Source organism: Typopeltis vanoorti, chromosome 7 (assembly GCF_054136105.1).
Source record: "Typopeltis vanoorti isolate ZY-2024b chromosome 7, IOZ_Tvanoo_1.0, whole genome shotgun sequence".
In the NCBI taxonomy this organism is placed as follows: domain Eukaryota; kingdom Metazoa; phylum Arthropoda; class Arachnida; order Uropygi; family Thelyphonidae; genus Typopeltis; species Typopeltis vanoorti.
In genome coordinates this window covers 58,272,343-58,296,252 of record NC_143555.1, presented here as the reverse complement: position 1 = coordinate 58,296,252, position 23,910 = coordinate 58,272,343, and the positions used below count along the sequence as shown (strand labels likewise).

General features: G+C 33.2%; 1 protein-coding gene across 1 annotated transcript; it reads left to right on the top strand.

Moving 5' to 3' along the window:
- Positions 1-563: 563 nt before the first annotated feature.
- Positions 564-23,492, top strand: LOC150104702 (ras-like GTP-binding protein Rho1). Its single transcript, XM_090395284.1, has 2 exons — positions 564-928; positions 17,852-23,492. The coding sequence occupies exons 1-2, from the start codon at positions 773-775 to the stop codon at positions 18,272-18,274; spliced, it is 579 nt and encodes a 192-aa protein (XP_090251410.1). The 5' UTR covers positions 564-772; the 3' UTR covers positions 18,275-23,492.
- Positions 23,493-23,910: the final 418 nt, after the last annotated feature.

The window sequence follows — 23,910 nt, the reverse complement described above, 5'->3', positions numbered from 1 at the left end:
AAGCAATCAGAAAAAGACGTCGATGGTCAAGATGGCTGAATCAAATCCCAAAAATATCTGGTTTTTCACTGGAGAAAGCTTCAGCTGCCACAACAGAAATATGATGGAGGAACATTATTAACAAGGGCATAAGTTCACAGACATGATAAGACCGAAGAAAAACATCTGTTCTTAGTTATCACACTATCTAGTTTGAGATCTAATCTTAGTTCATTAACTTTCTTTTCTCCATCAACTTTTTTAATTGATTATATCTTCGACTTGTATTTTTGAACTCTTTTAATTAGCCGATATGATGTAAGTAAATTATTTAATATTATCAAATCTAATGGTATCGTTAACTGTCAGAGTGCAGTTACAAACACTTTATTTCTATTCACCAAATTGTTTAAAACATTGTTTAATAATTGTTTTTAAAAATATTTAATAATTATTTAATAATTGGTGAATAGAAATAATTTCATAATAATATCTGTTTTGCCATTTCATAATAATATCTGTTTATATTTAGTTTTGCTAATAGAGGGCGAGATCGAAATTTTCTCTCCTTCACTTCAATAAAGATGGCTTTTTCTTGAATTAAATGGAGGGTGGTGTTAAGAATTGACATAAGGCTGTTGTTTTTTAGTCGTTCTTATATTAATAAAATTAGAAATATCTTTTTTGAGTGGTTTCAATTTTGCCTTGTATGTCTTGAATATTATCATTTTCTGAGCAAATTTAACTTGTGGAGGAAGTCTTACATATTATTTGAAACGCAGAAACCTTAAAAATGGCTGCAATACGCAAGAAACTTGTTATAGTGGGCGATGGTGCTTGTGGTAAGACTTGCCTTCTTATAGTTTTTAGCAAAGATCAATTTCCTGAAGTTTATGTTCCCACCGTTTTCGAAAACTACGTTGCCGATATTGAAGTGGATGGCAAGCAGGTAAATATTTAAGATATTAGCATATTTTGAATTTACATGCGTAATACGAAACATTAAAATTTCGCATCATGTTGTGTTAAAACCACATTACTGCAGAGAAATAATGGAATAGCTGATAATGAAAACTTAATTACTGCTATTGGTCAATTTGTTTATACTGCATGTTACGCTAATAATCCACATTTTGACTAGGGGAGTACATGTTTAGGTATCACTCTGTTGTGCTTTTATCTTAAAAAAGCAAGTGTCAGAAATTTTCAGAATGACTTCGTTCTCTGAAAATATAACACAAGAAATATATATTTCCAAATATATGCTACTGAAAAAAAATATGTAATACGCCCAGTGTTTAAATTGAATAATGCGCTTTGAATTGCAGGATTTTTAAAACAAAAATAATTTCTACTTTGTGCCTACTCTGTCTTAAATGTTTCTCTGGATAGAAATCAGAATATCTTGATTTTCCTAACCAAATAATAATTCCTTGCAGATGTTTGTGTTTGCTTCTTACTGTTATATATGATATACCGTCTATATTACACACATAACAGTAAGAAGCTAACACAATTACAATTAAAAATTACACCATAATAAATTTTAATATACAGGATACCACAATCTTGTACAGTAGTATATACTGTAAAGGATATCTAGAGGAAAGTTAATAATAAATTAGTATGCTTAATCATACACTACTGTCTAAAATATTCTGTGCCTCCCTTGAGGGTACATATCAGAATTTTGATGACCAATTTTAAAATAAAACTTGTAAAAAATCATTGCATTATATTTTCTTTTGTGATTTGCACAATTAAGATTTCAGCATTTTGACATCAGGATATTGTGATGATTTTATTTTATTTTTTATTTGAGAATATGCCTGAATTAGACATAAGTTCATGTTTTAAAGTTGAGGAAACCTGGGTATACTGCTAAAATGCTTTAAAAAATGCTAGAAGAAATATTTTGAGGAGATGAGAGATCAGGTCTGACTTCACCACTACTCCATGAAGTTCAGGAGTCACACTGTTGCTCAAGGTGTGAAATCTTCACATTGATTATGTCATTGAAGTAAGAGGTTACAGTTCACTGTATAAAGCCCTAATCAGACATCTTCACAGAGATTGTGTGCAGATTTGGATGCCTTACATGCAAGGAGAATAAGTATATAGTGAAAAGGGTTAACAGAAGAGTTTCTGGTTTGTAGAATGCCACATTGAAGTAGCTATCAAGGGAGTGCCATTTCCAGATCTTCATAAACAGCTAGGATGAGTTGCAGTTGAGATAGATATGTCAATAATCAATTTTTAGCAGATCAATGTGGAAGAAAATTTTTATAAAATGGAGGTACAAAACAGTTTTGCAGTGAACATATGGATGATGAATATAAACTGTAGGCTAGAAAAGTGACAAGCATGGTTGGAGAGCAGTTTTTTTTTTTCATGGAGAGAGAAATTTATCAGTAAAATGCATTGTCTGGAATTGTGCTTGGTGCAAAAATATCAGAAGTTTAAGGCATGGCTTAATTATCTTTTTTTTTTGTGTGTATGTGCATGGGAGATGGAGAGAGAGACACCCACACAATGGGGACTCCCACAATGAGAATTTGACTCCATAGTGGTCTTTTGCTAATAATCGGAACTCGATAAATTATGCAAAATTTAACTTGCCAAGCAAAAAATAACTTGGTCCTGATCCTTTCATTTTTTTAATGATATGGCTGAGTAGGAGTTGTATCAAGTGATTAGTGGTGCTGCATCTGTCTTTTCTTTAAAAGATTTAGTTATTTTTTTCATTAAATGAAAAATATTTTGTCTTAGTCTGCTTCTTGCTGAGCTGTGAATGGGTGAGTATATTGGTTGAACCCAGTTAATCATCTCGGTATTTAACACAAACCCTGCTAGAACAAATAAGCAAATCAGTAAATGAGGGTTGCAGGGGGGGGGATATAACTAGTAATGCCTTTTTGACTGGCAGTCATCAAGAATTTTTTCACTATACAGTATCATAAATTAGTTGTAATTACTGTTGCTAAATATAGTGTATTAGCTCTATGTGCTGTATTTAATGCTCCAGTAAAGCTTTTATTTACAGCTTGCAGTGTAGTCTTTTTTTTTTATTATTATTATTATTTTTTATATTTTATTTTTTTTTGAATGGGGGAGGTGTTTTTCACTATACAAAATGACAACTAATATGAAATACTGAATAGAGTAGAAGTGAGATGGATGAACAGTGAAATCAAACAAGCAGTGTGGCAAAAAACAAAGCTATGGAGAAGGTACAAAACAGTTTTGTAGTGAACGTGTGGATAATGAATATAAACTGTAGGCTAGAAAAGTGATAAGCATGGTTGAAAAAGTAGAATGAGTGGAGATTGATCAGTCAGGTCAAAGATAATCCAAGGAACTTTTTATGCTATCTGGTAAGCAAAAGGAAAAATAATTATGGCAACTGACACTAGTGGATAGTTATGGTAGCAAAGTAACCATGGCAAATGATAGTGGAATTATTTAATGAACACTATCAGTGCATCATTCATACTGGTGTGAATGATGCTGTGCAGAAGGGAGGCAAATATCGGGACAATTAAAGTGAATGAATCAGAGGTGTATTAAGTGTTGTTTGGGTAAGATGTTAATAAGGCTTTGGGAATGGATGTTATATCATCACATTTTTAAGGAATGTGCAAAAGTTATACCCTAAATCTCTTATTCAATGAAATACTTGAGTGGGGCAGGTTCCTGAGGAGTGGAAAGAAGGTAGAATAGTACTTCTATACAAGTATGGATCTAGAACATAAGTTTTCAGTTATATACCAGTCTGTATATCTGCAGTTGTGGTCAAAGTGCTGCAGAAATTGGTTAGGAATAGAATACTACAGGACTGGGCTAATGGACATAAGATTCTGTATGATGGTCAGTATGGTCTTTGAAGTCTTGCTTTAACAATCTTGTATTTTATGATAAGGTGAAGAATGTGTTAGAGAAGGGAAATTCATATGCAGTGTTGTATTTTTTTTACTTTGCAAATTATCAATTTTAATTTGATAATTTACCTTATGACACATTGATGTATAAGCTGCAGAAGATGGGAATTGGATAGATGGATCAAAGATTTGGCATTCTGAATAATTCCAGCATGTCGTGTATGATGGCACATTATGTGAAAAAAGGAGGGTGACCAGTAGCATGCCTAAGGGTTCTGTTTTTGGACCTTTACTATTTAACTTATTTGTTAATGATATTTCATGTGGATTGACTGGGGATCTTCAAATGTTTGCTGATGATGTAAAGTTAGGTAGAATTATAAGAGTACTGCCAGGGGCGTGCCAGCCATATGTGCAATGTGTGCAGCGCATGCAGGCGCCAGGATAGTAAAGGTGCCAAAGAGGAGGAAATATTTTTTAAAAATGTTTTTTTAAAGTGATTTTTTTATTGGAGGGGGAGGGGGGAGATAGGGGCGCCAACTAAAGTTTTGCACACAGGTGCCGGACACTACTGGTGCGCCCCTGAGTACTGCTGATGTTCATTCTCTACATCAGGGAAGATTTGAATAGACTTAGCTTAGGCAGTTGAATGGGGTTATAGTTTTTTAATATTAATAAATACAAGGTGTTTAAAATAAATGCAACTTTGGCATACAGGTATATAAGGCTACTTACTGTATTGGTAAAGCTTGAGATTTAGGATCTTGGGGCAGTGGTAGACAGTGGATTAAAGTTCCAAAGGCACATTGCAGGTGTTATGCAAACTGCATTATATTGCTTCTATGATGAAAAAAAAAGTAATTCTTAATCTATTTTATTTAGAAAAACTCCTCTCACAACTAGCAACACCTACAGCAATTGTGAGGAAAATTCACAGTAGTATTACAATATTTGGAAATGAGTTCTCGAGACTGCATTTTAGAATTAACTGCAAAAGTTCAAAAAGGTTCAAAGTGCCTCCCGGGGCAGACCGTCTCCTCCACCCTTCCCTAGTTATGCCTCTGCACTTGTCTTTTATCTCGTTCTCCTCAAGTCCATGTTTCACTGCCATATTTCCTAATTGGTTTAGCTATTATTTTATATAGTTTTATTTGGGTTGTTCTGGACATCTGTTCATTGAGGTGTCTGTTCCAATGACTGCTAGGAATTTTTGCTTTTTATATGCAATGTCAATTTCTCCATTGGGGCTTATGTAATTTCCTAAATATTTAAATTTGTTCACTTGTTCTATTACTTTGTTGTGGATGACTAGTTTGCATCTTTTAATTTCTTTACCTTGAAATGCTATTGATTTCGTTTTATTTATTGAGATCTTCATGTCATACTGTTATATGGTTTTGTTCAATTATGTGTAGATTTTTCTGTAATTGGTCTTCATTTTCAGCAAAAATAACTTGATCGTCAGCATACGATAGGCTGGTTAATTCTTTATTTCCTATTTTAATACCTATGATTTTGTTTTTCCTCAATTCTCTTGAAATTTTTTTTCATATATATATATATATTGAAGAGTATTGGTGATAATCCACTTCCTTGAATGAGACCTCTATTGGTTTTAATTTTTTGGTTGTTTCATTATTAATTTTAATTTTAATATAGCTTTCTTCCGTTAAATTTGCTATTGCTTTTGTGGTTTGAGGTGGAGCTTTCAATCCATATAGTATATTGATTAATTTTGTTCTGTTGATTTGATCATATACTTCCTCATAATCTAGGAAGGCCATATATATGTTGGCAGGTTAATTTCTATTGTGTTTTCTATAATTTGTTTGAGTGTAAATGTGGGATCTGTGCAAGATCTTCCTTTCCTGAAGCTGCATTGTTCTTCTCCAATAATTTCCTCGGCCCGTGGTGATAATTTACTTTTCATTATATCTAGATATATTTTATAGCATGTATTTAATAAGGATATTCCTCTGTAGTTTTCGCAATCCCTTTGTTTCCTTTTTTGAATATGTTTGACTATTGCCATCTTCCATTCCCGTGGAATGTTTCCTTCTTCCCATATTCTGTTCAGAAATTTAATCGTAATCTAAATGGTTTAGAGCTGTTGTACTTGATGAATTCTGATATTCTGATAACACCAGAATTTGTACTTGAACTAACATCAAAACATCTTTTTAAGCAGTGAACTTAAAGATGTACTGATAGTGCATGTAACAGAATAAAAAGACAAAATGATATTTGAATATTATTTTGATTCCAAGAAATTGAATGATAATTATGAAATTATTGCATATTTGTGGTATTATTAATAACAGAGATAATCGTGGACTTGTGGAACACTTTTATAATAAAAATATTTTTAAAAAATCGGCTGGAGTCAGTGACTTGTGTCTGAGGATGCTACAATCTGATTCAGCTCCTTTGACAGCAGCTGAGTTATCAATTTGCGATTAAGAAAAATAGCTAAATTAGCCCTGTGAAGATCCAGCTCAAAAGCAAAATAGTGCTAAAGACACATAAGTCATTAGAAAGGAAATGTATTTTCGAGAAGAAAAATTTTCTCTTATCCAAAAAATAGAGGAAAATATTTTAAAATGGCTTTTGATTGTCTAATGACCAGTCAACCAGTAAGTGTCAAAACAGATCTTTTTCTGTTTTCAGGTGAATTTGTATGAAGTTTAGGTCACATTTAGGGTACAAGAGCCTCAATGTGTTTTCTACGCACGGATTTTAATAAAGGGCGCTAAATTAAAAATGAAAAAAAAAATGAGTTATATATGTTTTTGTTTTCCTTATCTTTAAACTTGCAGCTTGTTTTGAAATAAGCAATGCTTTTTTTTTTTCTTTAGAATAATTTTTTTGTTCCTGTTTTATGTATTACTTCTTTCAATATAAGATTTTGAAAATGTAAGAAATGACCAATAAATGAAAAAAATCAGCTAATGCCTTTTATTTCTGTATAGGGAGTAGGCGAGGCCATTTTAGCCTTTTTTAACTTTGGACAGTTCAGTCCCCACTGGTAGCCAATCAAAGATAGCCGGCTCAAAGCTGTCACTAATGTAAGCAGACTGCAGTGAAGAGATGGCTCAACAAGTGTCACCATGGTTCTTAACACAATATTTTGTCTGAAATAATGTGAGTTCTATGGTCGATTTTCATGAGTTTATAGGACAGAATACCTGAGTTACTGAGACAAAAAACCCATGCCAGCAGTTGACTAACTCGGAACTGGTCCAAAAAAAGGGCTTAGAAAAAGTTCCTCTAGTCAGCGACTAGACTTGAACTTAAGTGTATCTTCGGGCAGTTTAGTACCGAGGAGTGCAAACATCACTTCCACTGAGCTACACAGGCTCTACCAGTAAATTGGTATTTACAAAAATTTTAACTTAATTATCTGTAACTGAAAACTATTTCCTCATTTTGATGTTCATCCAATCACTACTTGAAACTGCCCTGCAGCTCAAGATTATCAATGTTTAGTGTTGAATATAGCTATTCCTTCTTTTTTTGCAATGATTATTGCATGAATATAATATCTTGTAATTATTTTGAAGCATCTTAACTGGTTTTGTCTTTGTTTCACTAACACCAAATATGTTAACCTCCTACTTCTTTAATTTTTCAGCCAGTTCTATTTTGTTGATGTTTATCTTAAATGATCTATCTTAAATGCCAGCCTGGTTGGCTGAGTGGTTAGCGTATCTGCTCTCCAGCCAAAAAGGCTGCATGTTCGAATCCTGTCGTGGGCATGGATGTTGGTGAAAATACTAGTGGTGGTGGGTGGTAGGTGGCGTTGGTGTAGTTGCAGTTTCAATGTAGTTGGTGGATTGAGTGGTGGAGACAGTGTTTTAGAGTAGGTGCCTTCCCTCGATGAGACTATGGACTCCCTGGAGGTGTCAATAATAATAATAATAAAATTCTTATGATTTTCGTGTTTCAGTTTGTTTGGGTAGCCAAAAAGTTAACTTCCTTATCAAAATACAACTGTTTTTTTCATCAAGTAATTGTTTTAGGATGATATTTTTACTTCAGTCATAATTCCTCATAATCATTGGAAGTCCTATCTTCTTACTTCAAATATGTGTGTTTAGATATATTTAAAAACTAAACGTCTAGGGACCAACCATGGTGCTCTTTTTCAAGCTTTCAAAATATTTGGTAGTTTCATGCTGTGCAGTGAAATTTACCTGCCACCAAAAACTTTCTTAATTATGACACTCCTAAAATTTGATGGAGATGAATTTTGTTGGCTGGTGTGAGACTACTGCCCAGCTTACTGGGCTAAATAGTTAGTCCACCCATGATACTAATGTATTATGTATATGTGCTCCCTTTGACTGGGAAAGACCGAAGTTCGACTCGTTATTGATGTGAGGAACATTTCTGGTTAATAAAAGGACTTTTTCAGTAATGAGTTCACCAGTCATACACAAGTGACAGGTTTTTCATTATGCAGTCTGAAAGACCATACAGAGAAATTGGAGACTCAAGTGAATGCTGGTATTGGGTTCAATATAAGGAGACAATCCTCTTGTCTAATGTATTTCTGGATTTGGAGTCTGAAGAAATATTGGAAGTCTGAGGGTGGGCATAAAATGTTATGAATCTCGATTTAGGGTTTATAAAATAAAATATCAGGAAGGTGCCTGGCAAGTGACTTGGCGGAGTCAACATAAAAGCTGAGCAGGAACCAGTATGAGTTAGTTTTAGTAGGTTTTAAAGCAGATCTGTAAATGGATCTTACTAGAAGAGCAGCTTTTTTTTTTTTTTTACAAGGGTTAATTTCTACATTGACCTTTCTCATTGTTTCCTTTGTGTTATCTTGAATTCTTGCAATCTGGCCCTAAATTTCAGATCCTTTGTGCCATTATGCTATTATTCTCAGGTCTCTTATCACCTTTACTTCATCCAATACATCTATATAGATTGAATATACAGTCTTATCTTGCCCTTCAAATTTCAGACATTAAACTGGTAGTCTCATTCATCTGTCTACAAGACAATCTATTGAGCTCTTAGAAAGCAACAGCATCCAGTTTGCTTGTTCTTTCCACAACTATGTGTCATATGCAAATTGCAGTCTCTATTTAAACATCTCCAGATTAAATATCATGATATCAAAAGCAACTGAGAAGAATAAACTTAGAAAACTATTGTATAATAGTTCTATATTATTATTATTATTATTATTATTACGGGCAACTCCAGGGAGTCATTAGACTCATCGAGGGAGGCCCCAAATCATATTCATCACAACTATTCGACATTCATACAGTATCTATCATACCTCGCCTTAAACTCATTCACTGTCACAGCATCCACCACAGACTCAGGGAGCGCATTCCACTCATTCACTACTCTAAAAGTAAAGAACCCAGCTCTAACACCTTTACTAACCACACTTTTGCCCAGTTTCCATGGATGTCCCCTAGTCCTCCCACAACCAGCCCTGTTCTCAAAAATATCTTCTGAATTAATTTTATAGAAACCCTTCAGTAATTTGAATGTCTCAATCATATCTCCCCTCCTCCGCCTATCAACCAATTTTTGCAACCCACAAATCCTCAACCTGTTCTCATACGGTTCATTCCACAGACCTGCTATCATCTTGGTCACTCGCCTCTGGATCCTCTCCACCTCCTCCCCATCAAGAAGAAACCTAGGTGACCAAATCTGAGCACAGTAGTCGAGATGAGGTCTTATCAAGGCTCGATACAGAGGAACAATAACCTGCTTGTCTCTGCTTGTCAACGTATTCTTCAGCAACCAAGTGATTTGATGAGCTGATTTGGCCACTTTTGCAATGTGTCCCCTAAATTTCAATTCCTTATCCACCAACACTCCTAAATCTCGTGCCTCATCAATTTCCTGGAGCACGGTTCCACCAATGCAGTAAACTGCCTCCCATCTTTTCACCCCAAAATGCATAACCTTACATTTTGCCACATTAAATTGACATCCATTCTCCCTAGCCCAGACCTCCAATCTATCCAAATCATCCTGCAAAATTTTGACGTCATCTGCATTCACTATTGCCCTACCCAACTTCGCATCATCAGCAAACAAATGAACTGTTCCTCTCAGATCCTTTCCTATATCATTTATGAACAAATTAAACAGCAGTGGTCCAAGAACAGATCCTTGTGGTACACCACTAGTCACAGGCCGTCTTGTGGACTCTACTCCTGAGTAAACCACTCTCTGATATCTCTCCGTCAACCACCCTCCTATCCATCTCACCAACCCTATGTCCATTCCCATATGCTGCAATTTACTGATTAGAATTCCATGTGGTATCCTGTCAAAGGCCTTAGCAAGGTCCAGCAGAATCACTGTAAACCCATTACCCTTATCCAGTTCAGCCGTCACTGTGTTATAATACGTGAGCAAGTTACTGAGGCATGACCTACCCTTCACAAAACCATGCTGTCCCCGATACAGTATCCCATTTTCTTCTATCCAATCTTGTATTTTCCTCTTGACTATTTTCTCTAAGACCTTGATAATGATTCCTGTTATGCTGATTGGCCGGTAATTTTCAACAGCAGCCTTGGAACCACCTTTGTGCAGTGGAACTATTTTCCCCTCTTTCCACCCCCTTGGGACTGACCCAGTCCTGAGGCTCAAATTAAACATAATGGTCAAGGGCACTGACAATTCTTTGGCCGCTTCACGTACGACACGAGCTGGTATACCATCCAATCCCACAGATGTATTGACATTGAGGTTCTGAAATTGAGGTTCTATATACAAACTATTTTTACTCTCCATTTGACTTCACAAATAACTAGAGAGCATTTTGAAAGCTGTCAATGACAATTTTAAAAGTGGTGAAATTAGCATAGACTGGTAAGAAGTAGTCTTCATAAAATATATCATCTTGTTTAACTGTATGGTTTGAGCATTATAAATATTCTATCAAGAATGTTCATTGCTCACATAACATGCTTGTATCATGCATTTCTTAAAATAGGTAAAAACAGAATTTCAAACTGTGTTTAATAACCAGTTGGTCACTCAAATGACTCTGGAAGTGTATCTGCAATTAATGCCTATAGACTAAAAAAGACAGCCTCTATTTCAATTAAACTGTACAATATTAAGATAGATCCCATTTCCTGGAAGAAAAGTGCAAAACAGTGATGTTTAATTCATTTCCATTGCTATATTACATCCAAATAGTAAACTCAAACTTCTATTAAGAGAATCAAAACCATTTTGTGGATAATAAGAAATAACATTTTGTAAATCTGAGAGAGAGAATATGAGGAAGCATAAAAAAAAATCCTTGTGATGATGATGATGAATACAAACTCAACTTCAGGAATCAGCTATATTATAAATTATAAGTGGGGGGAAAAACACTTCTGAAATGAATTTTTAAAATGCAGAGTTAATCCAAAAAAATCAGCCAATACCTTTTTTTATTCCTTTTATAGGGAGTAGGTGAAGCCATTTTAGCCTTGTATAACTTTTGGAGACTTAAAAAGCAATGTGATTGGTAAACATATATCGAACCAACATTTAAAGAGACTTGATAAACTAATACAGATTTAAATACAGCAAATTTTTGCTCATATGAAACACAACCCTTGATGAGCATCAGAGCTTTTCAGTATAATCACTTATCAGATTATGTACTACTTCAACCTCAGTTATTATAACAATCACTGGAAGAAAATGCCGTTAATGTATTTTCAAAACTGGACTTAAAATTTTTTTTTTTTTTTTGCTTTATTATTATTATGAGAGGTCCACTGTTATACACACAGTTTATCATCACCTTAAATATATTCACTGTTTCTGTGCTCACTACACTCCCATGCAATGCATTCCAATCACTCGCCACTCTTCATGCAAAACAAAAACTCTCTCCTCATCCCCTTGCTCACATTCTCCTTATACAGCTTCCAGGGATGACCTCTTGTTCTCTTCCTATCTTCACCCATTCTATTCAAAACCTCCCTGACATTAATCTGGTAATAACCTCCTAACAGGTTATATACCTCAATCATAGCCCTTTCCTCTTCCTATCCACCAATTTCTGCAAATTGCATTTTGTCAATCTGTCTTCATACCCAACATTCCATTGACCAGAAACTAGCTTAGTCAGTCATCTTTGAACCTTTCCAATACATCATCTTTTTGAAAATCAGGTGACCAAATCTGTGCATAGTAATTCAAAAGTAGCCTGATCAAAGCCTTATACAAGGGAATCATAACATACTGACTTCTATAAGTCAGTGCCCTCTGCATCATTTCCATAATCTGCTGTGTTGTCCTCACAATTTTAGTAACATGTCCCCAAAATTTTAGGTCCTTGTCTACAACCATTTCCAGATTTCTTATCTCCTCTACCTCTTCCAAGACATTTCCATCAATTTTCTATTCCACATCCCATCTTTGTTTCCCAAATTTCAAACCTTACACTTTGAAACATTGAATTAATATCCCCGCTCATTTACCCATTCAGTCAGCATATTTATTCAGGTCCTCTTACAAAGCTACAGTATTCGCTCTACTCCTGACAGCTCTCCTGATTAGTTTCTTGTAACTTTCACAAAGCTCTCAGATATTTGGGTGCTTATTGGATGAACTTATTATTATTATTAATTTTTATTTTTTGTTATGACAATGCTTAAACTGAAGTTCTACTATTGCAAAGAATTGAAACAGATTTTAATATCTTTTTTACATGTAATCATTGAAAAATATCTTAATGTGCTATTTATAAATTACTATTACAAGAATTACCAATTCTATATTTCTTCTCTATTTGCAAAAATGAAGTGAAAAACATAAAGCCTTAAAAAAAAATTTAAAAAAAAAAAAAAAAAAAGTTCAGTTTCCAGGCTTGTGTGTTGGATTTATTTTTTTAATGTGAATCCTACCTGTGAAAAACCTAGCATGTTTACAGACAAAAAAAAAAATAATGTTGGTGGTAGACGTCGGCAGTAGATGGTATTGATGGTAGCTGTGTGTGTAGCGGGAGACAAGATGTATGTGGTGGAGTTCCCTCCCATGATTGAGTCCCAACATTTGAATTGCTATCTAAACAAAAATAGTATATTGCATTATTTAAATTGGATTAAATATAAAGAGCCAATAGGAAGCCTATTGGCTCTTTATATTTAGGTAATAGTATATTACATTTTCAGGCTGCCTTTAGAAGAAATCTCTTAACAACTGATGAACTTTTCTACTTAACCCAGTTAATTCAAGATAACTTCCAGATCAAACCTACCAAATCCACCATTGTAGCAATGCCTTTTGACAAGGTGTGGAAGCAGAAACTCTTTTCCAAACTTTGTTATATTGGAATACAAGATAAAGTTCTAAACTGGATTTATGACTTTCTAAGAAATTGAATAAATAATGCCGTTTTGAAGAAAGTGAAAATAAGACAGGAACTCCCTCTCCCTCAAGGCAGTGTTTTGAGCCCACTGTTTTTTTCTATCTACTTAGCAACTTGGCAATCTTTTGTTTCTTCATATTTTTGTCTGTTTGCTAATGATTCGGTCCTATTCTCAACTCATAACAACTTAGAAACAGCAGAAGGTTACTTAAACAAAGGCATTGAAAGTTTATCTACATACTGTGAAAACCAAAAAATCAAAATTAACCCTACTAAATCAGAAATTTGTGTATTTACCATTAATAACCCCCTCAGAAAGTGGAGACCAAAGATTAAGCTAAACAATCAACTAATTACATTTAATGAAACCCCAAATGCCTAGGAGTCACTCTGGATCCATCACTTAGCTTCAATAAACATATCAAAATGTTGCAGTCAGAGCAAAAAGAAGACTAAATATCATGAAAAGTATCTCTGGTAGAGGGTGGGGAGCTGATGCTGAAACCTTAAGTCACATACACCTCTATTATCTGACCTATAATGGAATATGCTTCGTCCATCTGGATGCAAACATCACAATCCAGTTTTGACAAGCTCGTAAAAATTCAGAAAAATGCAGCTAGAATCATATATGGACTAAGGAATACAACTCCTGGAAAAATAGCAGAATTCGAATCCAACCTTATTCCTTTAAAAATTAGTTGGCAAGAAAATCTTATTAAATTTGTAGAAAAAAGAGCCAACCTTGCACCTCATAGAACAAGTGAACTTTTTAAAAATTGACAACCAACAAACAGAATAAAGAAAAAAATCAACAATGTATGAAATCATGGAAAATAAAATTTCCTTGGATTGTCCAAATAAAATAGCCAACTATCCAACATTTCCTCCAAATCAAGACAGGAAAAATATAGTTATTAATTTTGAAATAGAGAAACATGAGGGAAAAAAGCCTAGAAAACCCTGAAATCTTGAGATCATTAACTCTTTCAAATATAATGAAATATGGACTTGACTCAATAAAGATCTACATAGATGGCTTCAAAAATCCAATTGGCATCTGGGAATGGCATACTCTTCTATGGTTCTCAAAATATAGAACTAAAAACAACCAACAGTATAGAACTGCTACACTAGCCATCAGGAAATACTTAGAGGCATAGCAAAAAACATAAACAAACTATCAGGATTCCAAAATAATTTTCCAATATATTCCATCCTATGTGGGATTAAAGGGAAATGAAACTGCAGATGAAATAGCAATAATGGCTGCAACATCAAGTGATACCACAGATTTTGATCTTTTTAAAACTACTCAAAAATAAAATGTAAAAAGAATGATTCTATAGGACATGACTCACCACTGGTATTCAGCAGAAAAGCCAGGAGCAACCATCAACTCCAAGTTTAATCTCTGTGCCAAAACCATGATCTCTTGCCTCAAGAGCGGTCACACAAGACCAATCAAGTTTAGCAGTCACATAAAAGCCTTCCTCAACTGCAAAATCTGTAACATCGAGGAAGCATCACCACTGCATTCACTAACTTGTAAGAATATTTCTAAATGTGAACTTTATAACAACCCAGAAAAGGTGCCGTATAAAATATATGAATTTGACCTTTATGATCTGGTGTAATAATACCATAATAGGTTTGTCAGATGAAGAGAAATGGTTTGTACTCTCAATTAGTGATCACTATTAATAGGATTTGATATTAATGAGAGATTAGTGTACAGGAGGTAGAGTTGAGACCACAGAGCCCTGGGCTACTCTTCTATTGGTGACAAAATCTGAAAAGAGGAAACCATCTGCCATGATATGTAGCAAAACCAGAGAGCAAGCCAGCAACTCATTGCAGAGGAATAAGTAGACTATACTACTGCTAGTTTGCTGAGTAGATCTCTATGCCACACCTGCTCAATTGCCCTAGAAATGTCAGACGCAACCATGTGAGTGTCCAGATTTTTTTTTGTGGTTTGTGTTAAAAGTTGAGTGTTGAAAGCTACATCAGCTGTGGATCAAGAGTGGCTGAATCCAATCTGCTGGTTGCTAATTAGCTGGTGGGCCTCTGAGTAGTGAAAGCTGCTGAGGACTTCATCTATAGTTTTCAAGAGAACTGAAGAGTAATTGGACAGTAGTTTGTTGGCTGACATCACATTTTTGTGAAATGGGCTGAGTATAAGTTTGTTCCCATGCTGTAGGTTAGTTGTCTCTTGAGTTGATAAGATTGAAGGGGGGGGGTGATTAGTTTTGAAGCACAATAGGAAGAATACCAGCAGGACCAAATGACTTTTGGTGTCCAAGTTATTCAGGAGTGTTCTGACAAGACATTGGGTGGCAGGGAGTAGTCTTGGTAAAATGGGAAGAGTATTGTTTTGCTTTGGTTATCTGTGCAAGAGTTAGAGAAGGGTGATGCTCCACAGTATTATTCTTGAATGAGCAGTGGAAACTGAATGGGCAATAGTAGTGGATAATTTGGCCAGAATAGGGGAGGGGTGAATGTCTTCATTCTAATAAGAATTATTTTGTCTGAGCATACATTTGGAAAAATGAAAACAGTAGTTAGACCAAGGAGAGATGTTATGAAGGTCATCCCATTTAGCACTTTTATAATGCCAGAAGACATGAGAGTGGGAATGCATTACACTCGGCCTATACTGCAAAAAGTTGTTTTATAGTGAAAGAAACTTGGATAAGGTTGTGGTCTGAGTTGTCACAAGAAACTTATCTACTATATTTGGAAGGAAAGCTTGTTAAAAAGGTCTGAGGTGTTGCCAGAATTGTGAGGATTGTTTGGTATTTTGGTGGGTAAATACTGTTAGGTCATTTGCTAATGGCAAATACTTTGGCATCTCTGCCTGCTTGATTGGTGAAATTAGAGAAGGGGGAAGCCAGTTTGAGTTTGAGTTAGGAATTTGAAGTTCTCAAGCAAGATGATTTCATTGTTTGGGTATTCATCAGTAGAAGATTGAGTTTTAGAGATGGTTAGAATGGTATCACAATTTGGAAAGCTATAGTGACAAAGAAATGGTGCCATAGTTTGGTTAGGAAATTTTGAGCCAAGGCAAATCGGAGATGATTCCAGGGTTTGCATTTGCTGGCATGGGATGTCATTTCTGGTGAATTCATAAGCACAGCTCTTGTGACAGGAAAACTGAACATATTAAAGTGGTGGTGCACTCTATTGATGAGAAAGCTGCATGTGTTAATAAGGTGAATGTGGAAGTTTTTTGGTAAGAATATTTCATTTTTGCTTTTATTGGGTTTGGTTTTTTAGATTTTTTTAAAATTGTTCATTGCAGGAAATTTTTGTAACCTGCAGTGTAAGACTTTCGTTACACTCTTTTTGTGGGTGTGGAGAAAGAGTGAAAGGCATACTGGGGGTAAAGACTTGAACATACCACCTAAACCAAGGAAATCCACTTTCCTCTGTGTGTGTGCATATAGCCTCAACTGTGTTTACCTTGCATACAAAGACTCCCTCCATTCATGATCTGAAAGAATAAGCGGCAGCAGGATTTTTCACTAGCTCCTGATTCGTTACTGTCAGGAATAGTCTTGTGTAATACCAGTAGCCAACCTGCAGAAGACTGCTTTGCTGCTGTACCCTAATAGTAATGAATGAGGAGGCTTCCCCAATGAGCTAGTGAAAAATCCTCCTGCCACTTATTCTGCTAGACCATGAATGGGAGAGCACATTCAAGAGTACGATATTGTGTCACCTTATATCGTGCTGATATTGTCCTGCACTAACTACATGAGTGTGTTGGAGAATCTGGAGAAACCCTTATTTCGAAGGTTAAACATGCCAGCTGGTGGCTTTGGACCTCCGTTAAGTAAAGTAGGTTTCCAAGTGATGAAACATTTATCACCCAGGAAAGATAAATGCCTTTGGCAATAACAGTATTTGCCAGATAAGCCAGAACCCATTTGTGAGGATATGCCATGTGGAGATGGAGCTGTTGTCTGAATATTAAGAGGTACATTTACTAGTTGGACTTCCTATTGTGGGAAAATTAAAGCAATCCAATGCTGATATCCACAGTCCAAGAGAGAGTAAATTAACTTGGTAAATATCGGCTACCAGTGGACATTTAAATGTTCATGATGTTGCTGGAAGATGTTCTGGGATGTATCTGTATAGATGAGGAAATATATAGTGAGCATATTCAAATTGGATTTCTGATTTTTATTTATTTATTTTATTTTTTTAGTTTTTAATTGCCAACCTAGTTGTCCAACTGATTTCTCTAATCTTCAACTAAACAGGCTGTGGTTTTGAAATTGATATTTCATGACTGTTTCTGATTAATCCTATACTTGGAGACCTAAAGTGGTTTGAAAAATGCTATATTTGATCTTTACAGCAGGATTTCTAAATCTGTAGATAACTATTTTGGATGACACTGCCATTAAAAATAATAATAATAAATTGTAGAACTATATCGAATGTTCTGTAGCAGTTGGCAACCTGGTAACTAAATTTTTTTTGTTATCCTTTTACTATATTATGTGTTGTAGTAGTTTGAGTTAATATAAAATTTTTAATATTTTATTAGAAAATGCATAATTTATGCTACTAGCATTGAGAGACTGAAAATACAGTACATTTATTTTTACTTCATAAATAGGTAGAATTAGCTCTTTGGGATACAGCTGGCCAAGAAGATTATGACCGTCTTCGTCCTTTGTCGTATCCTGACACAGATGTGATTTTGATGTGTTTCAGTATTGATAGCCCTGATAGTCTTGAAAATATTCTTGAGAAGTGGAATCCAGAAGTAAAACACTTTTGTCCAAATGTCCCTATTGTTCTTGTCGGAAACAAAAAAGATTTGAGAAATGATCCTACTACTATCAAGGAGCTTGCCAAAATGAAGCAAGAACCAGTGAAAACTGAAGAAGGTCGGGCAATGGCAGAAAAAATCAATGCCTTTGGTTATTTAGAATGTTCTGCAAAAACCAAAGAAGGTGTCCGTGAAGTGTTTGAAATGGCTACAAAAGCAGCACTTCAAGTTAAGAAAAAGAAGAAAAAGAGGTGTCTTGTAATGTAACTACCAATTTAATTATCTTCATATTTGCAGCCTGTGTAGCTGCTCTCAGTCTTGGATATTGAGTATAAAGAAAATTTTACATCCTTTGAACTCTGTAATTTGGTATGCTTTGAAAGGTTTAAAAAATATTCATTGGGAAATTTTATTTTTACTAAATGTTTTGTAATAATATTAGCTGCCTAAGTTTGGAGTACTTATTTAATTTTATTAAGATTTCTTATGGATTTTGCGGTGAAATATTATTTGGGACTATTATCTGCCATTTATATTCAACTGCATTTAATGGAGTTTTTTTTTGTCTGCATAATATTTTCTCTCTTAAAGCAGCTTTAGAACATTATCTGTATTAGACTTCCCTTGAATCGTGGTTTCTCTTGATAAATACTTCTGAAAAATATGTTGCATATATTCTTATATGTATTTAAAATGATCTTTTAGGTTACTTATTGAAAAAACAAGTACATGGCTTTTAGTATTTGATTGTAAACCCTTTTCTTCTCTTGTTACACTCACATGTGGTTATAAGCAGCATAACTTTATAGTTTAGTGGAGATTTTGTTTGAAACTTCCACATCTTTACAAATATTTTATAAAACTTGAGCACTTGATCCATGGGGTAACATTTCAGTCTGAGTAGTTTTATTGTTTAGCTTTGTAAAGTGTTTTTTGTAGCAAGCATTTGCAAATTATAAATATAAAAGTTATTTTGGAATAGTACTGCAAAAGTTTGATAACTCTTAAAATGTTTAGAGACTTAATAATAGTTCTACTGATTATTTATAATAAATGTTTGATATTAATAAAACTTTTTCATGCATACTGTTTAGTGTATGTAAAGTTATAATTTACTTGCCTTACCTTGTCAACATATTTATTATGTACTTGAAATGTTTGCTACTTTTTTTTTTTAATTTCATTACTTTATTAGTATATTATTATTGTTTTGCTTTGAATGTGTGTTCTTTAATGTATTTTGAATGTAAACTGCTTAAATTTAAGACCAGAAAGTTATTTATGAAGTGTTCTGTATTAGAAATGAAAAATGACAAGGCATTCATTTTTAATTAAAAACTTTAAAAAAAAATTGATCGTTAAAATTATCACTTATTTCTCTAATATAGTTTCACTTTTGGCATCATGACCAATGCATTTATTTTCTTTTTTTTTTAAAAAAAAATGAAGCTAAGGAATATTTATTTTTCCAAACCACTAAGTAGTTGCATATTATATTCTTAAAAGCATTAATTCCCTCATTACCGTAATTGTTTAGGTACTGGAATTCTGAAATTACTTAAAACTATTCGTAGAAAAATCATAATGAACTTTCAACATAGTAGAGCATCCTGTATCTAAAATTATGTGTGTCAAGAAATTCCAATGGAAGTATAATTTCTGTATCAGGTACCTACTTTTGAATATAAAAAATAATTAATTTAATTATTTGCTTCTTTTTTTGTTTTGCTTTTGTTTGACACTGCAGTATTTATTTTTCACTGTATGTTATAAAGGTTCAATAAACAGCAATTTGACCTTAAAATTGCTTGAAATCACTTTTGTTTTTATTTTGAATGAAGAACATGAAAAAGGTAATTATTACCATTTTAAAGATTTAAAAAAAAAAAAAATCCTTAACCAAGCAACTGCAAACTAATGCTTGTACTAAGAAAGTTTAAGCTTCTGATAGCATGTAGTTCTTGCTCTCCAAATTTCTCTTGCATTGCATTTCTTTAAAAGATCTTGAGGAAGATACTGATTGATTGTTTGCCACATGATATATCAAAAGAGTGGGATGACATTTCTGGAATTACTGCATAAGCAGGCTGTTAAGAAAGTATCTGGATTGTGATGACTGCTCAGAATAAGGGACTCATAGAATTTGGTCATATAGAATTCTCTGTATCCTTGATGAATTTTTTTGTTTAATGACAAAATCTATAATCTCTCCATTTTAGTATAAACAGAATGTTTAGTGAAGCGTTATTTACACGCATCTTTGGTTAAAATTGAGTGGCATGAGCCTATGGAAATGCTAACCTTGTCTACTAATCTCAAACTAAAGTGCATACATCCAATCCATATGTATGAAATTTTGATCGCACTTTTGTTAAGAGCACTGTTTTATAGATATGGTGAAACATTTACAAAATAAGACATGACCAATAAAGGACGGAATCGGAAACTAATTTAGTTTGAATACTAGATCGTTTTCGTTAAAGGGGTTTCAGATACATGATGCTCTATAGTATTTGCTGTTCAAAACAGCACCTACATTAAATTGCTCTCGTATTCTTAATCAATCCTGGTTAAATAACATACTGTCTACTCACAAATAAAGATATTTGCATGTGTGAAAGAAGATAAATATTTGAACATGAAAAGGGGCTATACCATTATATAATGATATAAATATCTTTCATATTTAAGAGGATGGTTATTAGTATAAATATTTAAAACATAATCATATGATAAAATTTGGTGAATATATTGATCTTCATTTATGAACCTGTTCAACTGAGACTGGCCTACATGTGCATGATTGATGTAAAATTTATATCACTATTATTGTTTATAATGAAAAAGAATATTCATTATGAATATTATATACTTGTAGATTAAGTATATAACTCATTTTAGTATATTAAGACTTTTAAGTGTTTGTTGCTATGGGACATAGCTCTGTTGATTGAACTTCTCAGAATGAGAGATTTCTTTCTGCAGTTTCATTATTACACACCATCCATATTGCTCTTGCTTAAATATGAATATATCCATATCTTTACATTTAGTGTAGACAGACTTCATTAATATAGTATCTTAACCAGTTAACCATATAATGTCATGCAAATAAAGAATATACTGCCAAATAAATTTTCATGGTTTCAGAGGATAAGCTGAAGAAGGAATGGCATCTTTTATTCTATGGGGTTGGGAAAGATCATCATATTCTTTGCTTTCTAAATTATTGAGGAATTAATTGAATATGAGATGTTAATGTTAAAACAAAGGCTGCAGTTCATCCTATGTCATTTTATTGAAATTGATTCATTTCCATATAATCTGTTTGTTCATACAAATTGGAAAAACTTCAGATAATCACTTTCCTAAATCTTAGTCTTCATAAGTCAGATTGCATATTTATATAACTGATCATTTGAAATGAAACATGTTCAAATTTTAAACCATATACTTGTGTATATTTTCCCAGAGCATGCATTTATAGATCATATCCAGTTATAAATCAATGAAATGAACTATGGGTTTCTTTTGCAACTGTAAAATGCATTAAATTAGGAGAATTTCATGATAGTTTATTATTCAAATTATTGTTCCATTTTATGAATAGGATTAGTACAATCTTTATTATGTTTGAACATAGAATATCCAATAGGTAATATTAACTAGCTTTGTGTTTCTCAGGCTAAAAGTACTAAAAACTCCTCTCCATCCAATAATCTTAATGATTTTAATTATATCTAACTTGTGTGAACTTCTCAAGTCAATTTATGAAAATGGATTCTGAATAATGTTTAAAATATGTTTTATTCCAATGTTGATATTATAATTTAGACACCTAAAAATCATCAGTGTTCATTATGCTCTGAAAAGACTTTATAATTGTTGCAGTGTTATGACTGAATTTTAGGGAAGAGAGCTGAATTAGACCCACCTCTACATACTGTATTTGTATTACCTCTTTTGCATTAGGAATCAGTATCATGTGTCCAATTTTGCTTAAGAAAATGCACACAAACAGAAGACAGATGAAAATGAACTAAAATAATAAGCGTGTTGAAATGAAAAGAAGCACTAGATTGGGTTGCTTATTACAACTTTATAATGAAATGCACTTGGTTTTGGTTGTTTCTACTGTAATTTAATGTAATTGCAGAAATAACTGCTGTATTAATGTAAGATTCATTCATTAGTGGGCTGATTGTCAGGAAGAAGAGTGAATTTACATTTTGATTCATTTTTATGAGTGTCAACTTGGTTACAACTTAATTAGTAGCAAATATTTACCATTTCTTAACATTTAAGTTAAATAACATTAGTGCGAATGGAACTAAACAGAATTTAGTCCTGCATGCTTTATTGTATATTTCAAATCAAAATGGAATAAAAGTGGATTAATAACTTATGTCAATCTATATAATTTCAACTTTCTTATTAATAATATATGCTTTCATCTATTATGTGGCACTACGATATAATTGAACTGTGGGCATGCAATATTGTTTTTTAGCATCTACTAAATTGAAACTGATATTGGAAACATGATATCAGTATACCCAATTTGGTAGCATTTTTGTACTGTAGTCTATAATTAAACACTTTAATTATAGAATTGGTTTTTTAATCGGTATCTGTAAACATTGTTTACTTTTTAAAAAAAAAATATTACTGACATACAGTAATTGGTATTGATAAAGTTAAATTTGGTCTTCTGATATGTGTATAAAATATTTTGTTTTTAAATTTCCATATATCAGTGATTTTGTTCATATGAAAAGTAAATTTTTTTTGGGAGAGAAAAAAGTATTTGATCTATGGAATTACTATATAAGAGATTTCTCAAAATTGGATAACATTTGGTATTCTTCAAAATCCTAAAAGTATCTAATGATATTACTTTCTAGTTTATAATTCCTTGGAAATTAGGCTTCCAATTTGATCCATATGTAATTTTTTAACTTTTAAATGGAAATTTTAGTCATAAATAATTGAATGTTTTTTAATATGTGTTATCTTCATACAGAAGATTAGTATCCAGTACAGTGTAACATGTAAACTAAACTTTTTTATGTCGTGACAAACTAATTTAAACAAGTTTCATATAACCAACATACTATCCTAGTTAGTTATATGCTAGTTGTTGAGCTGTTGGTATTAGCAACATTTACTTGGTGCTACAGTTATAGAAAATATTATCTATAGGGAAATGAAGTTAGTGCAATTAGCTATCAGAATAATTACTCAGAAAACAATGTTTAATATCTGAGAATTATTACTAACCATTTGAAGAAAGAAGGAAGACTACTTATGAAAATACTTTTTCTGTGTCATTCCAGAGTTAACATTATGGTGTTGGGCAGTTACATCAAAAATGTGTTGCTTTTGTCTGTTTCTACAACATAGTATTTGTTTGTGATAAGATTGTCAAATGTCTGTCATATGTACAGGATAAGTATTATGAGGAATTAAAATCACCTGAAATGTGTGCTTGTAATTTAATCTTACTACATAATTTCCCGAATACTTCCCTGGCTTAAAAAATGTTATGAGGGTTTAATACAACTATGTCCTTATTAGGATTTTCCAGCTTGCTCATTCCTGACAGAAGGGTATAAAACCATTTATATACATCATGGTTCTTTATCAGGCATCTTTTGTTCCAGAAACTTGTTTTATTAATCACTATTTCATTATTTATTTAGTGTTTCTGAAATTCTTGCATCAGCTTACTGAAAGATGAAATTCTTACTCTTTGGCTTACTAGCAGATGGAAAATTTTCAGCTGAATCCTACGGAAGAAAATACTAGGCAAATCTGATAATTCTTAAAAAAAGTATAGAAAATTCTGTTAAATTACTCCACCATGGATATTTTCACATCTGCATGTTTTGGGCTGTTTTTTA

Excerpts from the sequence above, each read along its gene's own strand:
- LOC150104702 (XM_090395284.1), top strand. The coding sequence starts at position 773 with ATGGCTGCAATACGCAAGAAACTTGTTATAGTGGGCGATGGTGCTTGT. Across the intron at positions 929-17,851 it reads TTGAAGTGGATGGCAAGCAG|GTAGAATTAGCTCTTTGGGA; the intron begins GTAAATATTTAA and ends CTTCATAAATAG.